We start from the raw sequence: 16,023 nt of genomic DNA on the forward strand, positions 1-16,023 counted from the left end.
CCGCTGGTTTTGTGCCTCACCCTGCTCTTGATTGGTCGCTCTGTCTTCCCCCCCTCACCGCTTTTGGTTTCCTCTCCGTGAGAGACCCAAACCTGCTTGCAAAGGGCAGGCAGTCTCATTCCGGGACAAGAGGAAGTCAGTCTCCACTCCCTGGGCCCGCGCCTCTCTGCCCCCTGCCCAGAGGAAGGGGGAAGCCAGGGCCCCCTCTGGGGGCCCAGGCCCCCAATCCCTCCCAGCAGAGGAAGCCAAGGTCGGGGCGCTGTGATTGCTCCCTGGGCCTGGAGAGGAAACTGTTTGGGGGGAGGGGAATGGGGTGGGAGACTGAGGAGGAAGGGGGCTGGCCTGCTCTGGGTGGGTGGTGGAGGCGGATTTTCCACTCATGGAAGGGGAGGAAAGGGCAGAGGGTGGGGGCTTCCTTGGGAAGCTCAGGGATGAGTCACCAGGGGCCCAGGGAGTGGAGGGTGGGTAGGATATGGAGACCAGTCGTGCTGGGGGCTGTAGGGTGGCGCAGAAACCATGGAAACCAGCCAAGGCAGCAGCCAGAGGAATCAGCTCAGACAGCAGGAAGACACATCCAGAGGTCCCCTGAGAAGTGTGAGCAAGCCTCGGAAGGGCTGCGTGTGAAGAAGCCCTGGTGCACATGCTCTGTGCCTGGTGGAGGTAAGCCCAGCTGTAGCGCCACGGGTTCGGATTAGACAACAGGAAGGAATTGGCTTTGAGAAGCACCAGGTTCAAGTTCCAGGGTAACTGGTCGGTCTTAGGAAGCAGCGGTGGACAGAGCACCGAGCTGGCCTCTAGAGGTCTGTGCTCTCCATCCTGCATTTACAGCGCAGTTGGACTAGAAACCTCCAGGCTCCTCTCCTTATCCTAAATTCTTCGCGCTCCCAGCTGTGAGTGGGACTCGGACCCTGGAGCAGGGGAGTCAGGACGGGCTCCAGGCCTCCTCCCTTCCAGAGCCCCTCCTGTCAACCTAGAGACAGGACAAAAAGAGGATCCCTAACTGACCGTATTGATCTCTTAAGCATCTGCTTCTTGGGAGGGTCCCCTTGCCATGGGACAGGTATCAGCCTGAGCAGGAGCTCAGTGTCTATTAAACAGCATAGCCCTTGGGTGGTCCTGGAAGGAGACCGAGAGAAATATCAGGATGTGGGCCCTGTGTTCAGCGATTGGTGAGGGAGACCCACACTCAAGGCTCAGAGAAGGCATGGAGGCCAAGAAGCATGGACACAGGCACTGGAGGTGGCGATGGCCCCAAGTGTTGACAAGAACAGCATCCTAAGTAAGGAGTCCATTTTTATTGAATGAGAAGGAAGATTGAGCTAGGAGAAGCTTGTAAGGTGTAATCACGGGGCTCCGATGGGAGACACAAAGGCTTCTTGGGTGAGGGACGTTAGGAGCTGGTCTAGGACTTGCTTCACTGAGAAGAACGGTCTCAGAGCAGGCTCAGAGGTAGAGGACGGGAGGGCTTGGGAGACAAGGCACGGGGAGGGGATTGTGTCGGGCTGAGGGTGAGAACTGGCTATAAGCCAGAAGGGTCTCGAAAGGAGCAAGGTGGACGTAGGGGGCAGGGTGTCCGCTCCAGTGGCAGTGAGGGCTCGGAGGCTCAGGCCAGCGGACGGGCTTAGGACCTTGAGCCCATGATCAGCTTAGGCATCAGAGATTTTGGCTTTCAGACCATCTGCTTTATCTGAAGACTTTCAGAAGCTGAGGAGCCGGGAAGCTCAAACACCATCTTGTCTGAGTCAGGGACAAGTGACTTGAAGTGCACGCTCTTTCTTGGCAGGTGAGAGGGGCTGAGTTTGCACTGGGCTGGGATTTAGTCTTGGAATTATTAAAGCTGGGCCCCCGGCAGGCCTTCCTGATAGCCCTGTCCTGATGATGATGATATCAATACTATAACAATAATAATAATATTCATGATGTGCCATACAGAGGGTTAAAGTATTTTATACGCATTATTTTCTTAGGATTCACAAAAATCATACAAGGTAGGTACTGTTATTATACCCATTTTGCAGACAGGGACACTAAGACTCAAGGAGGTTGAGTGACTTGCCTAAGCCTCACAGCTTGGAAGTGGCAGAACCAGGATCAGAACTGGAGTCTGGCAGGCTCCAGAGCCTTTCTCTTAACCACTAGGGTACACTCTCCCCTGACAGGACCTGCTGTTTCCCAAAAACATCTACCTGTGCCATTATGTGAAACAATAACCTGGCTTCCAGAATTCTGTTCACTGAAAGAGGCTCCTTTTCTCTCCCTTCCCCATGCTCTGATTCCTGTTCCATCCGTAGACAGATCCTACTCCAAGGGCAGAGCCTGTGCCTCCCCCATCAGACTGGGGGGGGGGGCGGGCTGTGCCTCCCCCATCAGACTGGGGGTACCCTCTCCTCCAAAGCCTGGATTCGTGATGGGGTGGGGTGGGAATGAATCCGTGGTGTGAAGTGAGGGGCTGGGCAGGGAGGAGGGTGGAAGTTGAGGTGTGGAAAGTGCAGGAGGGAGCTTCTGTGGGGAGCCCAGGGGATTTGCAATCCCAGCCGCGGAACCCTTGCCAGGAGCAGGTCTCTCTGGAGCAGGATGGCCCAGGAGCTCAGCGAGAAGGAGCTATTGAAGATGGAGGTGGAACAGTTGAAGAAGGAAGTCAAGACCCCACGAACCCCGGTGAGCCCCCTCTTCCCTTCCCTGCCCCTGTTCGCCGCCGTGGCATCCTGGTCCTCACAAAGCCGGGCCCCAAGGGGAAGCGACAGGTGGAGGGCTGGTGAGGCCTCTGCAGAACAGCAGAAGGGGCAGGAGGCGGAGGTGCCTCTGGGCCGAGCGAGGCTGCAGAGGGAGGCTGGGGCTTAGCCCCACAGAGGTGCCAGGAGCGAAGCCCCGCGGCAGCCTGGAGGCCGCAGGGGGCCTGGCCCAGTGCCCCTCGGAGGTAAGCACTCACCCCCCACCCCCGCCTGCCCCTTTCTCTTTCTCTTCCCCAGCCCCCTGTCCAGGCCCTGTTTTCCGGCCCCGAGCAAATCATGGATGCCCACAGACAAACGAGGGCTGGAACCACCCTTTGTTTTCTCACAGATTTCCAAGACAGGAAAGGAAATCAAGGATTATGTGGAGGCCGAAGCAGGAAACGACCCTCTCCTCAAAGGCATCCCTGAGGACAAGAATCCCTTCAAGGAGAAGGGCGGGTGTGCGATAAGCTGAGGGCCCTGGGGCCCCGCCCCCCGACCATCTGTCCCTCCTCAGCCCCGCTCTTCACCGGGAACCCAGTGTCCGGGGACACCCAGGGACCCGGGGACTCTCCACCCTCTCTCGGCCACAGCAGTAGACACCTGGCCCGTGCACTGGGGAGCCGTGCCCCACTCCCACCTTCAGTTCTCCTCTCCTCCACCCGCTGGGTCACTGGGAGGCCCTCAAGGACAGCTTCTCGGGCTCAGCAACTGGCACCTTCCGTGGTGGGGTCCCAAGAGCTGGCCACGCCCTGAGACCCCGGACAGCACCCTTAGAGACCTTTATCCCTCCCTGGAGCCGTCCCGTCTTTCCCTCCGCTCTCTTCCTAGGAGCCAGCATTCCTACTCAGAATAGTTTGGGTTGGGGGCCAGAGTGGGGGGGGGGCCCTTCTTCCCCATCTCACGTCTGACCCTGTGGGCCTCCTCCTTAGACCACTCCAGAGGGCCTGACGACAAAAAGAGTTTGTAAAGTCATGATGTCAGGATGTATGTAATGTTCCGGAGGGTCTGTTCCGTGCTGGGTCCTAGGGAGGGAAGAGTAGCAGCGCGAACATGGCGGGAACTGAGTTTGCAATGAAGTCAGTGAACTCTACTCTGCAGAGGGACCGGCAGTGGTGTGGGGCACACAGCAGACAGACAGACGCTCAGGGCCACGGGCAAGGTCCGTGTGAACTGTTGCAGGCCAGTGGCCCGTGGGGTGGGACGGGGCAGACAGAGGCCCCAGAGGGAGATGCGTGAAGCCTTGAAGGACCTCCCGTGAGCCCAGTTAAGAACTGTGTTCCCCACCCGCTGCAACAGGCAGGAGGCAGCCGAGGGACAGGATTTGATTAGCAGGAGGGAGGCTGGTTCCTGCTAAGGAGGATGCGGATTCCTGGGCTTTGTTAGCAAGGAGATTATAGTTTTTAACGGAACCACAGAAGTGATGAGGATGCAGAAGGCAAGCTGAGGACAGAGCACAAGGGGACAGCCTGCAGCCTGCCCCCCCCCCCCACCACCACCGAGGGAGCTGCGTGACATTCCTCAGGCACTCCCCACTGCCCTAAAGCTAAGGGAAGGAAAAACAAATGGTTAACTCATAGAGATCCCAGTCCTGCAAGACAGGAGTCTCCCTCAGTTTACAAAGGTCTTAGTGATTTACCAAGAAAAAAAAAAAAAAACACCATTCTTATCAATAACCTAACTTCCAGAAGGAAACTCCCAACTGTCTTACTGTTAATGCTTTACTAGAGGGAAAAACGACAATGGCAGGCCTCCATTATCTTGTAGGTCCTCTTTAGCATACAAAAATTCTTTTGAAAACCTCACTTTTTCCTTACCCCCAACTCCCAAGTATATAATCAAGTCACCCGTCACAACCCCGGGGCAACCCCTGTCCCTGTGCTTTATTAAAACCACCAGTTTGCACCAAAGACGTCTCAAGAATTCTTTCTTGCCTGTTGGCTCCGGACCTCTCCCCACCAAACCTCACCTACAATCAAAAGCTACATCAGGGGCGCCTGGGTGGCTCAGTGGTTAAGCGTCTGCCTTCGGCTCAAGGTCATGATCCCAGGGTCCTGGGATCGAGTCCCGCATCGGGCTCCCTGCTCGGCGGGAAGCCTGCTTCTCCCTCTGCCTCTCTCTCTCTCTCTCTCTCTGTCTCTCATGAATAAATAAATAAAAATCTTTAAAAAAATTTAAAAAAAAACTACATCAGAAGGACTCACATGATACAATGCATTCAGTTGGGGGGGAATCAGGGGGACCCATAGGAGGGCAGCCTAATCCAGCCAAATGGGTGAGTTGCGTCCTGGGAGGGAAAATCCGTAAAAGCCTCTAGAAGGACGTGATATCCAGAGCTGAATCCTAAACACTGAAGTTGTAAATGGGCGGATGCATGGCAAATCTGGCTGAAGTGGCCGTATAAACAGAGGCATAAATATGAGAAGGGAAAAAGGTAGGAACCAGGGTTTGAATACAAACACCGACCGGGTTGGAGTGGGACTGTCCAAGGAGAGGCCTAGATCTTTGGAATTCACTGCTAGAGAGGTGGGCTTGGAGATGAGCAGAAGGGTCTTTGTGTCATCCACCTCCATCTGGGCTGTGAGTTGGCAATGTTTGCATTTAGAAGGAAACTGGCTTTTGACCAGATTGAAAAGAGAAAGAATCGAGGCGGAGAGACAGTTAAGGAGACGATCCTTAGATTGGGGGAGTGGGCGTCTTAAGTCTAGAGTGGGAGGTGGGGTGAGGAGTTCTTTGGGAAATGAAGTTTTCCGATCTTGACATCTCGCGGAGTGATGGGTGATGGAGAGGGAGTCGTCAGGGATGATGAGCTTCTGGCTTGGGAGATGACTAGAGAGACGGCAAGTAGGTGAAAATAAACCTAAAATAATACAGTGATCCCACTAGAGCTGCAAACTCGCCCCCCCCCCCCCCCCCCCCCCGCCTCAGCAGGCCCCACCTGGAGGGCATGCCCTGGGCCTACTGGAGAGGTCATGGGCCCCTGGTCAGAATCCAGGATCTCCAGGGAAGTGTCCCCTCCTTTCCCAACTCCCTCCTGAAAATTCCATCCTGACCCCCAACTCACCATTCTGCAACCTTGAATAAGTTCAGCCAATCTCGTTATACTTGAGAAGGAAAAGAAGAGGAATGAGAAAGAGAACATTTAAATACAATAATTCTTATTTTTTTTAAATAGGGAAGGGTAGGGACGCCTGGGTGGCTCAGTTGGTTAAGCGTCTGCCTTCAGCTCGGGTCAGGATTCCAGGGGCCTGGGATCGAGCCCCGCATCAGGCTCCCTGCTTAGAGGGGAACCTGCTTCTCCCTCTGCCGGGCCCTCCCCCTGCTTGTGCTCTCTCTGTATCTTCTGACAAATTGATAAAAATCTTTTTTTAAATTTTTTTAAAGATTTTATTTATTTATTTGAGAGAGAGAGAGAGAATGAGAGATAGAGAGCACGAGAGGGAAGAGGGTCAGAGGGAGAAGCAGACTCCCCACTGAGCAGGGAGCCCGATGTGGGACTCGATCCCAGGACTCCAGGACCATGACCCAAGCCAAAGGCAGTCGCTTAACCGACTGAGCCACCCAGGCGCCCGATAAAAAAAAATTTTTTTTTAAAGATTTTATTTATTTATTCATGAGAGACAGAGAGAGAGAGGCAGAGGGAGAAGCAGGCTCCCAAGGAGTAGGGAGCCTGATGCGGGACTCGATCCCAGGACCCTGGGATCATGACCTGAGCCGAAGGCAGACACTTAACCATCTGAGCCACCCAGGTGCCCCCGATAAAAATTTTTAAAAAAATAAAGGAAAAGCAGGTGTGGGCCACAGCCCTACGGCGACAGGCCACAGGGCTACAGCTTCCTTCTTCCTGCCACCCAGTCCTAGCATCGCGCTGACCGGGCTGCCTGGCCCAGCGGGGACTCTAACCATTATTCCTGAGGTGTTTGAACCCTGGACCCAGCTCTGCTGCTCACCTTTTCTCAGCGAATGGCACCCAGATGCTCCAGAGGTTCTGTTGGCTCCTCCCACACCCTTCTTGTCCACCCCAAGGTGTGGTAACAATCACAGGACCCCTAAGCCTCAAAGTCAGTCATCAGCCCAGGGCTCTGAACCCCTTCTTCTGTCTGTTTTCCTAGTGCCCGAAAAAGCCTCAAATGGCAGAGGGCAATCTCAGCTTCCACCCCAAGGGAATTATTGTGTGCCCTGGTGGTCCCATTCCTTCCTTGCGTGCCCAAACCTGCGCCTTAGCCAGTTCAGAGGCTGAGCATGATGATGCGGAGCAGGTCACGGGTGTCATCTAAGCCGCCCAGCCCCAGCCCTGTCCCATAGATCCTGGGGGTTCATACCCATGAACAAAAGCACCATGTGTTGTTAGGGGTTCACAGCATGGGCAGCAGCCTCACCTTTGACGACAGCACCTCGTCTTTGCAAAGTGTCTCCCCGCTAGCTCCCCACTGGGGCTTGACTGGGCCAGTCCTTCACTCTGTAAAGCCAGAAGCTTCCAGATGAGGGACTCATGGCGAGGTCAGCAAATCCTGTCAGCATTTACCCCTTGCCTTAGATGCACAGAAGAGTCGCAAAGCTAGTACAGAGGGTTCCCTTATCCTGCTCACTCAGCTTCCCTGGATGTTAACATTTCATTAACCACGTACTTGTAGTAAAGCTAAGAAATTAACATTGGGACGATACTATGAACTAAACTCCAGACTTCAACTTGGATTTCCCTAACTTTTTCACTAGCGTCTTTATTCTGTTCCAGGACCCACATTCCACTTAGTGTCTTACTTATTTTTCAGGGAAGGGCTGCTGCTGCTGCTGCTGCTGCTGCTTCTTCTTTTCTTCCTCTTCTTCTTCTCCTCCTCCTCCTCCTCCTCCACCTCTTCTTTCCTTTTCTTCAGATTTTATCCGGGCGCCTGGGTGGATCAGTCGGTTAAGCGTCTGCCTTCGGCTCAGGTCATAATCTCAGGGTCCTGGGATCGAGCCCCACATTGGGCTCCCTGCTCAGCGGGGAATCGGCTTGTCCCTCTCCCTCTGCTCTGCTTGTGTTGTCTCTGTCTCTCTCTCAGATAAATACAATATTAAAAAAAAGATTTTATTTATTTGAGAGAGAGAGAACAAGAAGGGGGAGGAGCAGAGGGGCAAGCTGAGTGGGGAGTCCCATGCTCAGAGGGGAGCACCACACGGGGCCCAATCCCAAGACCCTGAGATCATGACCTGAGCAAAAGTCAGATGCTCAACTGATTGAACCCCACAGGCGTCCCCAGGGAAGGAGGGGTCTAGGACATGATGGCACACCTAGAAGACATTTCATGGGTCCATAGGTGGTAGCATTGACAGAGACATGACAGGCAGGGAATTCAAATCCGATTCCCAAATAAGTGCCTATTCCAGTGACTCTGTCCCCTCCATTGACGTGCCACCAGAGAACTGGCTGGTTGTCCTTGAGGTCTGGTATTGTACGAGGGGCTCAGGGTTGTCACTGTTGCTGGCTCATTGACAGACCTGTGCCGACCCTGATGAAAGAAAGCCCTGACTGTTCCGCTCATGCATAACCTCTGTTCCTGCCTCTCTGCTGCTTTGTTTCGTGAGTGCCAGTCAGCCCAGGGGTCACCCTGTCTAGGGGGCGATAAAGAGCCTCTTCTACGGGGCGGCCTTCTGGTAAACCTGTTCATGACACTTGAATATTTTCAGTCTCTGAACTCACCCTAAGGGGACCAGCCACATAGTTTGCCCCAGATATCCTTGTTTCCAGTCCTTTGGTTGGACTCGAAGACCTTGATCATCTGACCAGAATCTGAATTGCTTCCTAAGATCAGCGAGGAAGGAATTCCCTTCCCTGCTGACTTTTAGGTCACCCCAAGAAGCGCAGTTCCCAGAGAAAGGGGAATCACTGGGATGCAGACGTTCAGACGTGATCGGGGCCTGAATTGGGGAAGTGGAGTAAGAACAGAGAGGAGGTGATGAATTGGAGAGATAATTAAGAGGTAACATTTTCAGGGCTTAGAGATTGCTTGAATGTTGGCAGGACGGGAAGGAAACATCACACATGACTTCAAGTTTCTTTCTGGGATGACTGAAGGAATGGTGTCACCAGTCAGAAGGCCCTTCTCATCAGGTGATTCTACGTGATTCTCCGTGGCTTCTCCTCCCTCCCCTTTTGCCCTGCTGAAAACCACTGGAGGTGATAGCTGATAATATGGAAGAAGGTGAGTCCGTGCAGGATGACTTCATGGGGCAAGACAGGAAGAGGCCAAAGATGGAACTTGGAGAACATCAACGACTCAGGATTAGGTGGAGGAGAAAGAGCCAGGGAAAGGACCAAGTGGGGAGGGTCATAGTGTGAGGAGGCCAAGCAGAGAGTGGACCATTGAAATTCTGATGATCCTGAGCAATAAAATGATGCCAAGTCAGGAAAAGGGCTCCTGATTTCCTGGTCAACTAACATCAAGCCGAATCATTCTTTTTTTTTTTAAGATTTTATTTATTTATTTGAGAGAGAGAGAGCACAAGAGGGGGTAGGGTCAGAGGGAGAAGCAGACTCCCTGCTGAGCAGGGAGCCCGATGCGGGACTCGATCTCAGGACCTGGGATCATGACCTGAGCCGAAGGCAGTCGCTTAACCAACTGAGCCACCCAGGCACCCAAGCTGAAACATTCTTAAATTCTCTGTCACCTTCCTTCCACACTCCAAGTTCACCAGAGAGTCCCAGGGTGGGATCCTCGGGCCTTAGAAAGAGGGGAGGGGAAGAGGGGAACAGCTGACGAGTTAATTGGGGACTCAGCACCTGGGGCTAGGGGCTGGCCGCAGCTGGAAATCCTTCCTAGTGGATCTGGCAGCCCAGCACCCCTACCCCACCCCTGGTCTTCTGGATTTTACCCTTGCAACCTGGAGGAGTGGGGGGTGGGGAGGGGAATAGGCTCTTGTCTGCTTGGCATCTTGGTGCCTTAGGCAGAGGATGATTACCCAACCATGACCTTAGGGCCTCTAGGAAAATCAGTCAGAGCTCCCTGGCCTGCCCCTACCCCAATTCCCTCCCTGAGCTTGAGGCCTTGGAACAAGACCAGCTTTATGGGTGCTTTGGACCTATGATGTCACATAGGGCCTCCTACTGAGAAGGGTCCTGTGCTTGGTTTAACACTCTGCTTGAAATTCTTAATAACTTTTGAACAGAAGCCCCACATTCTCATTTTGCACGGGGCCCCACATATTCCGTATCTGGGCCTGTGTAGGGAGGCAGAGCCTCCAGCCCGGTGGAGAAGGCAGGATGCTTACCCAAGAGCAGAGTTTAAGGGGGGTTCAAAATAACACCCTAACCACCTTCTCCCTGCCCCCCTCTGGGATCTCTGAGGGTTAGAAGCTGAGGTGGGGGAGGTGACTCTGAAGTAGTTTCTCAACACCCCCCTGGCCCCTCTGGCTTCAGGATTCCCTAGTATGTCCAGCTATATTCCCCCGCCTATTGCTTTTCATTTTACACCCTACTGTATTTTATTATTTTTTTTTAGGTGTATAAACTATTCACAGACAAGGCCTACAGATTTATTTCTTCCTGGACACACCCCCCGGGGTACACCCTACTTTAGTCCTCAGTTTATCAGCCCGGATTTCAAGCACCCTGAGGGCAGAAGTCCAGTCTTTGATTTTTGTATTTCCAGCACCTCGAACATGGTAGGTACCCACAAGTGAGTGTTAAATGACTGTGTGTGTCCCCTAATTTATAGACTTTCTATGTGCCCAGCATTGTGATAAGTGTTGTATACACATCATCCCAGGCACAAACGAACAGACAAAGAAGATAATAAACCGAGGGGGAGAGAGAGGCTGAGGGAGGTACAGATGCTGCCCTCTGGTGCTTTGCCCTCTCCTGGTGACTCTGGTCAAGGACAACATATGACAGTCACTACCTTCTGAAAACTGCTGCCTTTGGCGGGAACTTCCTGGGAATAAAGTCCTTGGGAGGGGCCCCTCGGACTGTTGGAGGAGAGAGAGGTTCTTTCCTGAGCTAGGAGGGATAGAAAGAGATAGAAATGTGCAGAGGCTCTCAGAAAATCCGGAGCTAGGAGGGGAAGGACGGAGTGGGGTGGGGTGGGGGTGGCGAGCTTGTAAATGTTTTACTAACTGTGGGTTAAGAGCCATTAGTGAGTTATGAAATCAATTAGTAGATCAGGACCAACATTTATGAAATCTTCCCACAACTCCAGGTGACAAAGACCTTCGAGCACCCCCAGGAGACATCCAGGCCTGAGACGCTCAATATTTCTCAAGCCTGTTCTGTGGATGGACAGTGAGAATTGTTAGAAAGTTCTTCCTATTGCCCCTCTAACTTCCACCCACAGGTTCTCATTCTCTGCCTCTGTTGCTACCTTCAAGCTTTGCTTTCCTCCCCACATAGGCATGTGTTCTTTTCTCAAGAGCCTGAGCTTCTGTAGTCCTCACTATTCTGATTCTTTCTAGCAGTTACCATATAGAGCCTACCTTCGCTCCGGTGCAGAGAAAAGGACTTTTGCTTTTACTATTTTACTAGTTTTTTTTTTTTTTAAAGATTTTATTTATTTGAGAGAGAGAGAGAATGAGAGATAGGAAGCATGAGAGGGAAGAGGGTCAGAGGGAGAAGCAGACTCCCTGCTGAGCAGGGAGCCCGATACGGGACTTGATCCCAGGACTCCAGGATCATGACCTGAGCTGAAGGAAGTCGCTTAACCAATTGAGCCACCCAGGCGCCCTATTTTACTAGTTCTTGCCACACCGCTATGCAAAAGGCACCTTGTTGTCTCTTTTCCTTTACAAATGAGGCTCCTAATATTTTTTCCCAGATTTAATGAGATGTAATTGACATGTATGATTGTATAAGTTTAAGGCGTACAACATGATTTGTTTTACATGTGAATTGTGAAATGATTACCACATTTTTTTTTTTTTTTAAAGACCACAATAAGTTTAGTTAGCACATCCATCATGTCACGTAGTTACAATTTCAGAACATTTGAATTGCTTACCCAAATGCACCCAGTTAGTGTCAGGGTGATATTCATCAATGTTCTCCTGCAATGCCTAGGATTGAACCTGATTTTTCGAACGCCCTTGGGCTGGCTCAGAGTAGAGGATCTCTATCCTGACTCCCCAGTCTGAGGACAAACTCTTGATCTCAGATTTCTCATCCGTGACCAGGACAGAAACAGGTTTCTAGATAGGTACTCTTTTTTTTACTTCTTACTTTGAAAAATACACATTCAGAATAATGAATACAGGGCGCCTGGGTGGCTCAGTTGGTTAAGCGACTGCCTTCGGCTCAGGTCATGATCCTGGCGTCCGGGGATCGAATCCCACATCGGGCTCCCCGCTCGGCAGGGAGTCTGCTTCTCCCTCTGACCCTCTTCCCTCTCGTGCTCTCTATCTCTCATTCTCTCTCAAATAAATAAATAAAATCTTAAAAAAAAAAGAATAATGAATACAACATAATGTGCATTTTAACAAATTTTTGTCATGAACAAGCTATGTAACCTCCACCCAGGACAAGAAACGGAGTAATACCAGTAGCAGGGTATCTGGGTGGCTCAGACAAAAGAACATTCGACTCTTAATCTTGGGATTGTGAGTTCAAGCCCTACATTGGGTATAGAGATTACTTTAAAAAATAATAATACCACCACCCCTGGAAAACTGTTGCTGACCCTTTTCCAAACATGGCCCTCTCTCTTTCCCAGGGGTACTGGATATCCTTACTTACATGGGAATTTTTGCTTTGCTTGATAGTTGTACCATCTAAGTTTATAGCTCTAAACAATATACAGTAGTTATTTTTGCCTGTTTAGCAACTTTATATAAATGGAGTCATATATTATTTATTCTTTTGTATCTGCCTTCTTTTGCTCAATACTTTTTTTTTTTAAAAAAGACTCATCCATTTTGTCGGTGTATAATATTCTATTGTATGGCCTTACTGTAAATTATTTATCCATTCTACTGTTGGACATTTGAGTTCTTTCCAATTTTTGGCTATCATGTTGCCAAAAACACTCTTATACATGTCTCTAAGTGCTCAAATGCCCACATTTCTGTGGATATATGTACAAGATGAAATTGCTAGATCATAGGGTGTAAGCATCTTCAGCTTCAGTAATGTCAAATTAGTTTCTACTAGTTTACATTCCTGTGAGAGTTCACATTATTCTCTATTCTTACAAAGAGTCAGCTTTGTCATTCCGGTGGGTGTATAGTGGTATCTCATTGAGCCTTTCATTTGCATTTTGCTATGATTAATTACGCTTTGCATCTTTTCATATGTATATGTTATTTTTAAAAAAGATTTCATTATTTATTTATTTATTAGAGAGAGAGAGGGAGCAGGCACAGTGTGGGCAGAGAGAAACTTAAGCAGACCCCTCTCTGCTGAGTGCAGAGCCCTACAGGAGACTCAATCTCAAAACCCTGAGCTCACCAACAGCCAAAATCAAGAGTCTGAGCCTTTACCCACTGAGCCACCCAGGTGCAGGTGCCCCTTAAGATTTTATTTTTAAGTAATCTCTACACCCAATTTGGGGCTTGAACCCACAACCTCAAGGTCAAGCGCTGCATGCTCTACCCACTGAGCTACCCAGGTGACCCTATATCAGTTATTTTGGATTTCCTTTTTTTGTGCAGTGCCAGTTCAAGTAGTTTGCTATTTTTCTATTAGGTTGTCTTTATTCTTACTGATTTATTTTAAATTCTTACTGATTATTACAAGTTCTTTAAATAATCTAGAGACCATTTCTTTGCCAGTTATACATTACAAACATCTTTTCTAATTTTGAGGCTTACTTTTTCACTTTCTTTTTGGGTTTTTTTTGATAAGAAGAACATAGAGTATCATATTAATATGGTGACATAGACTAAGCTTTTAGAACTTTTTGTGTCTTGTTTAAGAGGACTTTCCCTACCCTGAGGTCATGAAGATATTCTCTTATGTTTTCTTCCAAAAGCTTTATTGCTTTTCCCTTCCCGTTAAGGTCTATGATTCACATGGATTGTATTGCTGTATTTAGTGTAAGTTGGGAGGAATTTGATTTCATATTTTTCCATTTGGACATCCAATCCTCCCAGAATAATTTATTAAAAAGTAGATTATTTTCCCTCCTGCTCTGTTGTGCTACCTTTGTCATGAATCACTTGTCCACATACGTGTGGGGCTGTATCTGGGCCCCCCCCCCCGTCCCCCTTATGTTCCATTGGCATGCTTGTCTCTCTTGCACCAGGACCACACTATCTCAATTCTTATAGTTCATAGTTGATAATAATCTTTAATGTCTGGTAGAGCAAGCCCTCCCACCTCTCATGCCTACGTATTTTTGAGGGTGGGATCTTTCGTACACACAAATTCATTCAAACGTATTTGCAGTGTGTGGGGGTGGGGGGTGGGAAGGAGGGGTGCTCAGGGGAAATAAGAGCAAGGATCCTGTTTCCATGGCATCCTCCCAAGGGGCAGGCACATAGAGCCACAGTGCCAATCACCCTGTAGGGAGATCACAAATGCGTCAATGAGCTCCCTCATCACTCATCCCAGGGGGCCAGACATCTCTCAAAACCCAGATACAATTCAAAGAAGACAACACTCCAGGCGCGCCTCTTCCCCTCTATCCCAGAGACACACCCTTTCCTGCAAATCACGCGCGCCTGGCCAGCACCCAAAACACCACCAGTCCTGGACAGATTCGCCAATAGACGTGCTCAACCCTGTTGGTGAACCCCACAGAGATTCCTACCCCCTAAGGGAGAAACATCCCATCCGGAGGGTGAGAAACGGCGAGTGGAGATCCCCTCACCCGCTGGGCCGGCCGGAAGAACAGACACGGACAACCTCACTGCCCACGGCCTGAGTGCCGGACAACCAATCAGACCCACTTCACCATCTGACCGACTCACAGACGGAATAGATCCAAACACACTCCCTTCTCCCCAGCCTGTTACTGTTTCCCGCGCTCCGCGGCTCCACCCAGCATTTCATTCCCGGTTGAGAAAGCAGCAATCGATCGCACTCCGCACACCAGCCAATAGGAAGAAGGATTCCCAGCAGCAGGGGGTGGAGGTGAGGGGGTCTCCTAATCCCGAAGGCTGCGGTCCGAAGCAGGCTCCCTGGGGTCCCTCGGGTTCCTTCGCCCTCCTTTCCAAGGTAAAGTCACTCTCGGTCTCCACCAACACTTTTCCGCCGGGCCTCTTACGCATGCGCACTGCGACTCTCAGGCCGGCCCTGAAACGAGAGGGGGAGGGACCCTAAACCGCGATCCCCTAGGTCACGGGGGTAACGGCACAGCCCGAAGTGGCCGCCGTCGCCAGCAGTCCCCAAAACAGGAATTGTAGAACCAAAAGGTTTGAAGAGGTCCCACCGAGATTTGAACTCGGATCGCTGGATTCAAAGTCCAGAGTGCTAACCATTACACCATGGGACCCACTGGCTGCTTCAAGCGGCCGGGAGACTTCTCAAGCCACATGGCGCGCGGAGCTGCCTTCCCAGAGCGGCGGCGGAGGCCCGGTTCTCCCGCCCGGCCTCTGCGCCCCGGGCCCGAGGCCGCTCGGGCGGGCGGAAGCGGGGAGCCGCAAGCGCTTCGGCGGCCCCGGCGTTGCCAGTGCCGGGTGTCATCTCCTGTCGCCGCTCTTCCTGGTCTCCTCCCGGGGTCCTGCCCTGCGCCGGGGGAAGCCGGGAGGACGGCGGGCTGCGGGGCGGAGACGGCCGGCTGCGGGGCGGAGACTGCCGGCTGCGGCCGCTGCCGGGAGGGAAGTCTCGGCGCGCGCATCCCGGGCTCCGGGCTTGTTTATTTATTTATTTCCACGAGGCGCTCCCTGCGCGGCCACTATGGCCAAGCGGGGAGGGAAGCGGACTGGCACGTGGGGGGACGGCGGTTCAAAGCCCGGGCGCCCCAAGCGCGAACGGTCGGGCGTGGACTTGAAAGCCGCCTCTCTACCGAGACCCACAAAGTTCTACTTCCGCGCCCCGCTTTACGGGAGGCTTAATGGGACTGCCGTGGGGGGTGGTGCCTTTCAACCTGCGGGTTTTGATCAGTGGGAGACAGACTCCCTCTTGGGCTTTTCCAGGTCAACTCCTTTTATAACATTTGACTCAGCAGTTTCACTTTTGTAACTTTATCCTAAAGGACTACGAGGGCCAGTGCCAAGTGTTCAAGGATGTTCTCAGCAGCGATGTTCACAATGGTAAAGAATAGAACATAAAAGCGAAAATCGATTTAGTAAATATTGACAATATCTGAACGATTAATACTGTGCAGGAATTTAGGGGATGAGTTTTTATTGTATTGACATAATTTTGATGTATTATGTATGACGCTGATTTATTGTATTAACATGA

The 16,023-nt window shown here is 51.3% G+C and overlaps 1 protein-coding gene and 1 non-coding gene across 5 annotated transcripts; one reads left to right on the top strand and one right to left on the bottom strand.

Annotated features, from left to right (window-relative positions):
- The first annotated feature begins 108 nt into the window (after positions 1-108).
- On the top strand, positions 109-4,615 carry GNGT2 (G protein subunit gamma transducin 2). 4 transcript variants are annotated; one of them, XM_027625637.2, is made up of 5 exons: positions 109-250; positions 502-660; positions 1,674-1,783; positions 2,160-2,658; positions 3,061-4,615. In XM_027625637.2, the coding sequence occupies exons 4-5, from the start codon at positions 2,575-2,577 to the stop codon at positions 3,184-3,186; spliced, it is 210 nt and encodes a 69-aa protein (XP_027481438.1). In that variant the 5' UTR covers positions 109-250; positions 502-660; positions 1,674-1,783; positions 2,160-2,574; the 3' UTR covers positions 3,187-4,615. The 4 variants fall into 4 exon arrangements, with proteins under 4 accessions (XP_027481438.1, XP_027481437.1, XP_027481440.1 ...); XM_027625636.2 differs by having other exon boundaries at positions 2,553-2,658; XM_027625639.2 differs by having other exon boundaries at positions 2,559-2,658.
- Positions 4,616-15,037: 10,422 nt separating this feature from the next.
- On the bottom strand, positions 15,038-15,109 carry TRNAQ-UUG. The gene has a single exon. It is a non-coding gene; the product is annotated as a tRNA-Gln (tRNA).
- Between the last annotated feature and the right edge of the window lie 914 nt (positions 15,110-16,023).

Source organism: Zalophus californianus, chromosome 16, assembly GCF_009762305.2.
Source record: "Zalophus californianus isolate mZalCal1 chromosome 16, mZalCal1.pri.v2, whole genome shotgun sequence".
Lineage (NCBI taxonomy): Eukaryota > Metazoa > Chordata > Mammalia > Carnivora > Otariidae > Zalophus > Zalophus californianus.

Bases quoted from the DNA above. Each gene is read 5' to 3' on its own strand.
- GNGT2 (XM_027625637.2), top strand. From the start codon at position 2,575: ATGGCCCAGGAGCTCAGCGAGAAGGAGCTATTGAAGATGGAGGTGGAA. The intron at 2,659-3,060 runs GTGAGCCCCCTC...GTTTTCTCACAG, and splicing joins TCAAGACCCCACGAACCCCG to ATTTCCAAGACAGGAAAGGA.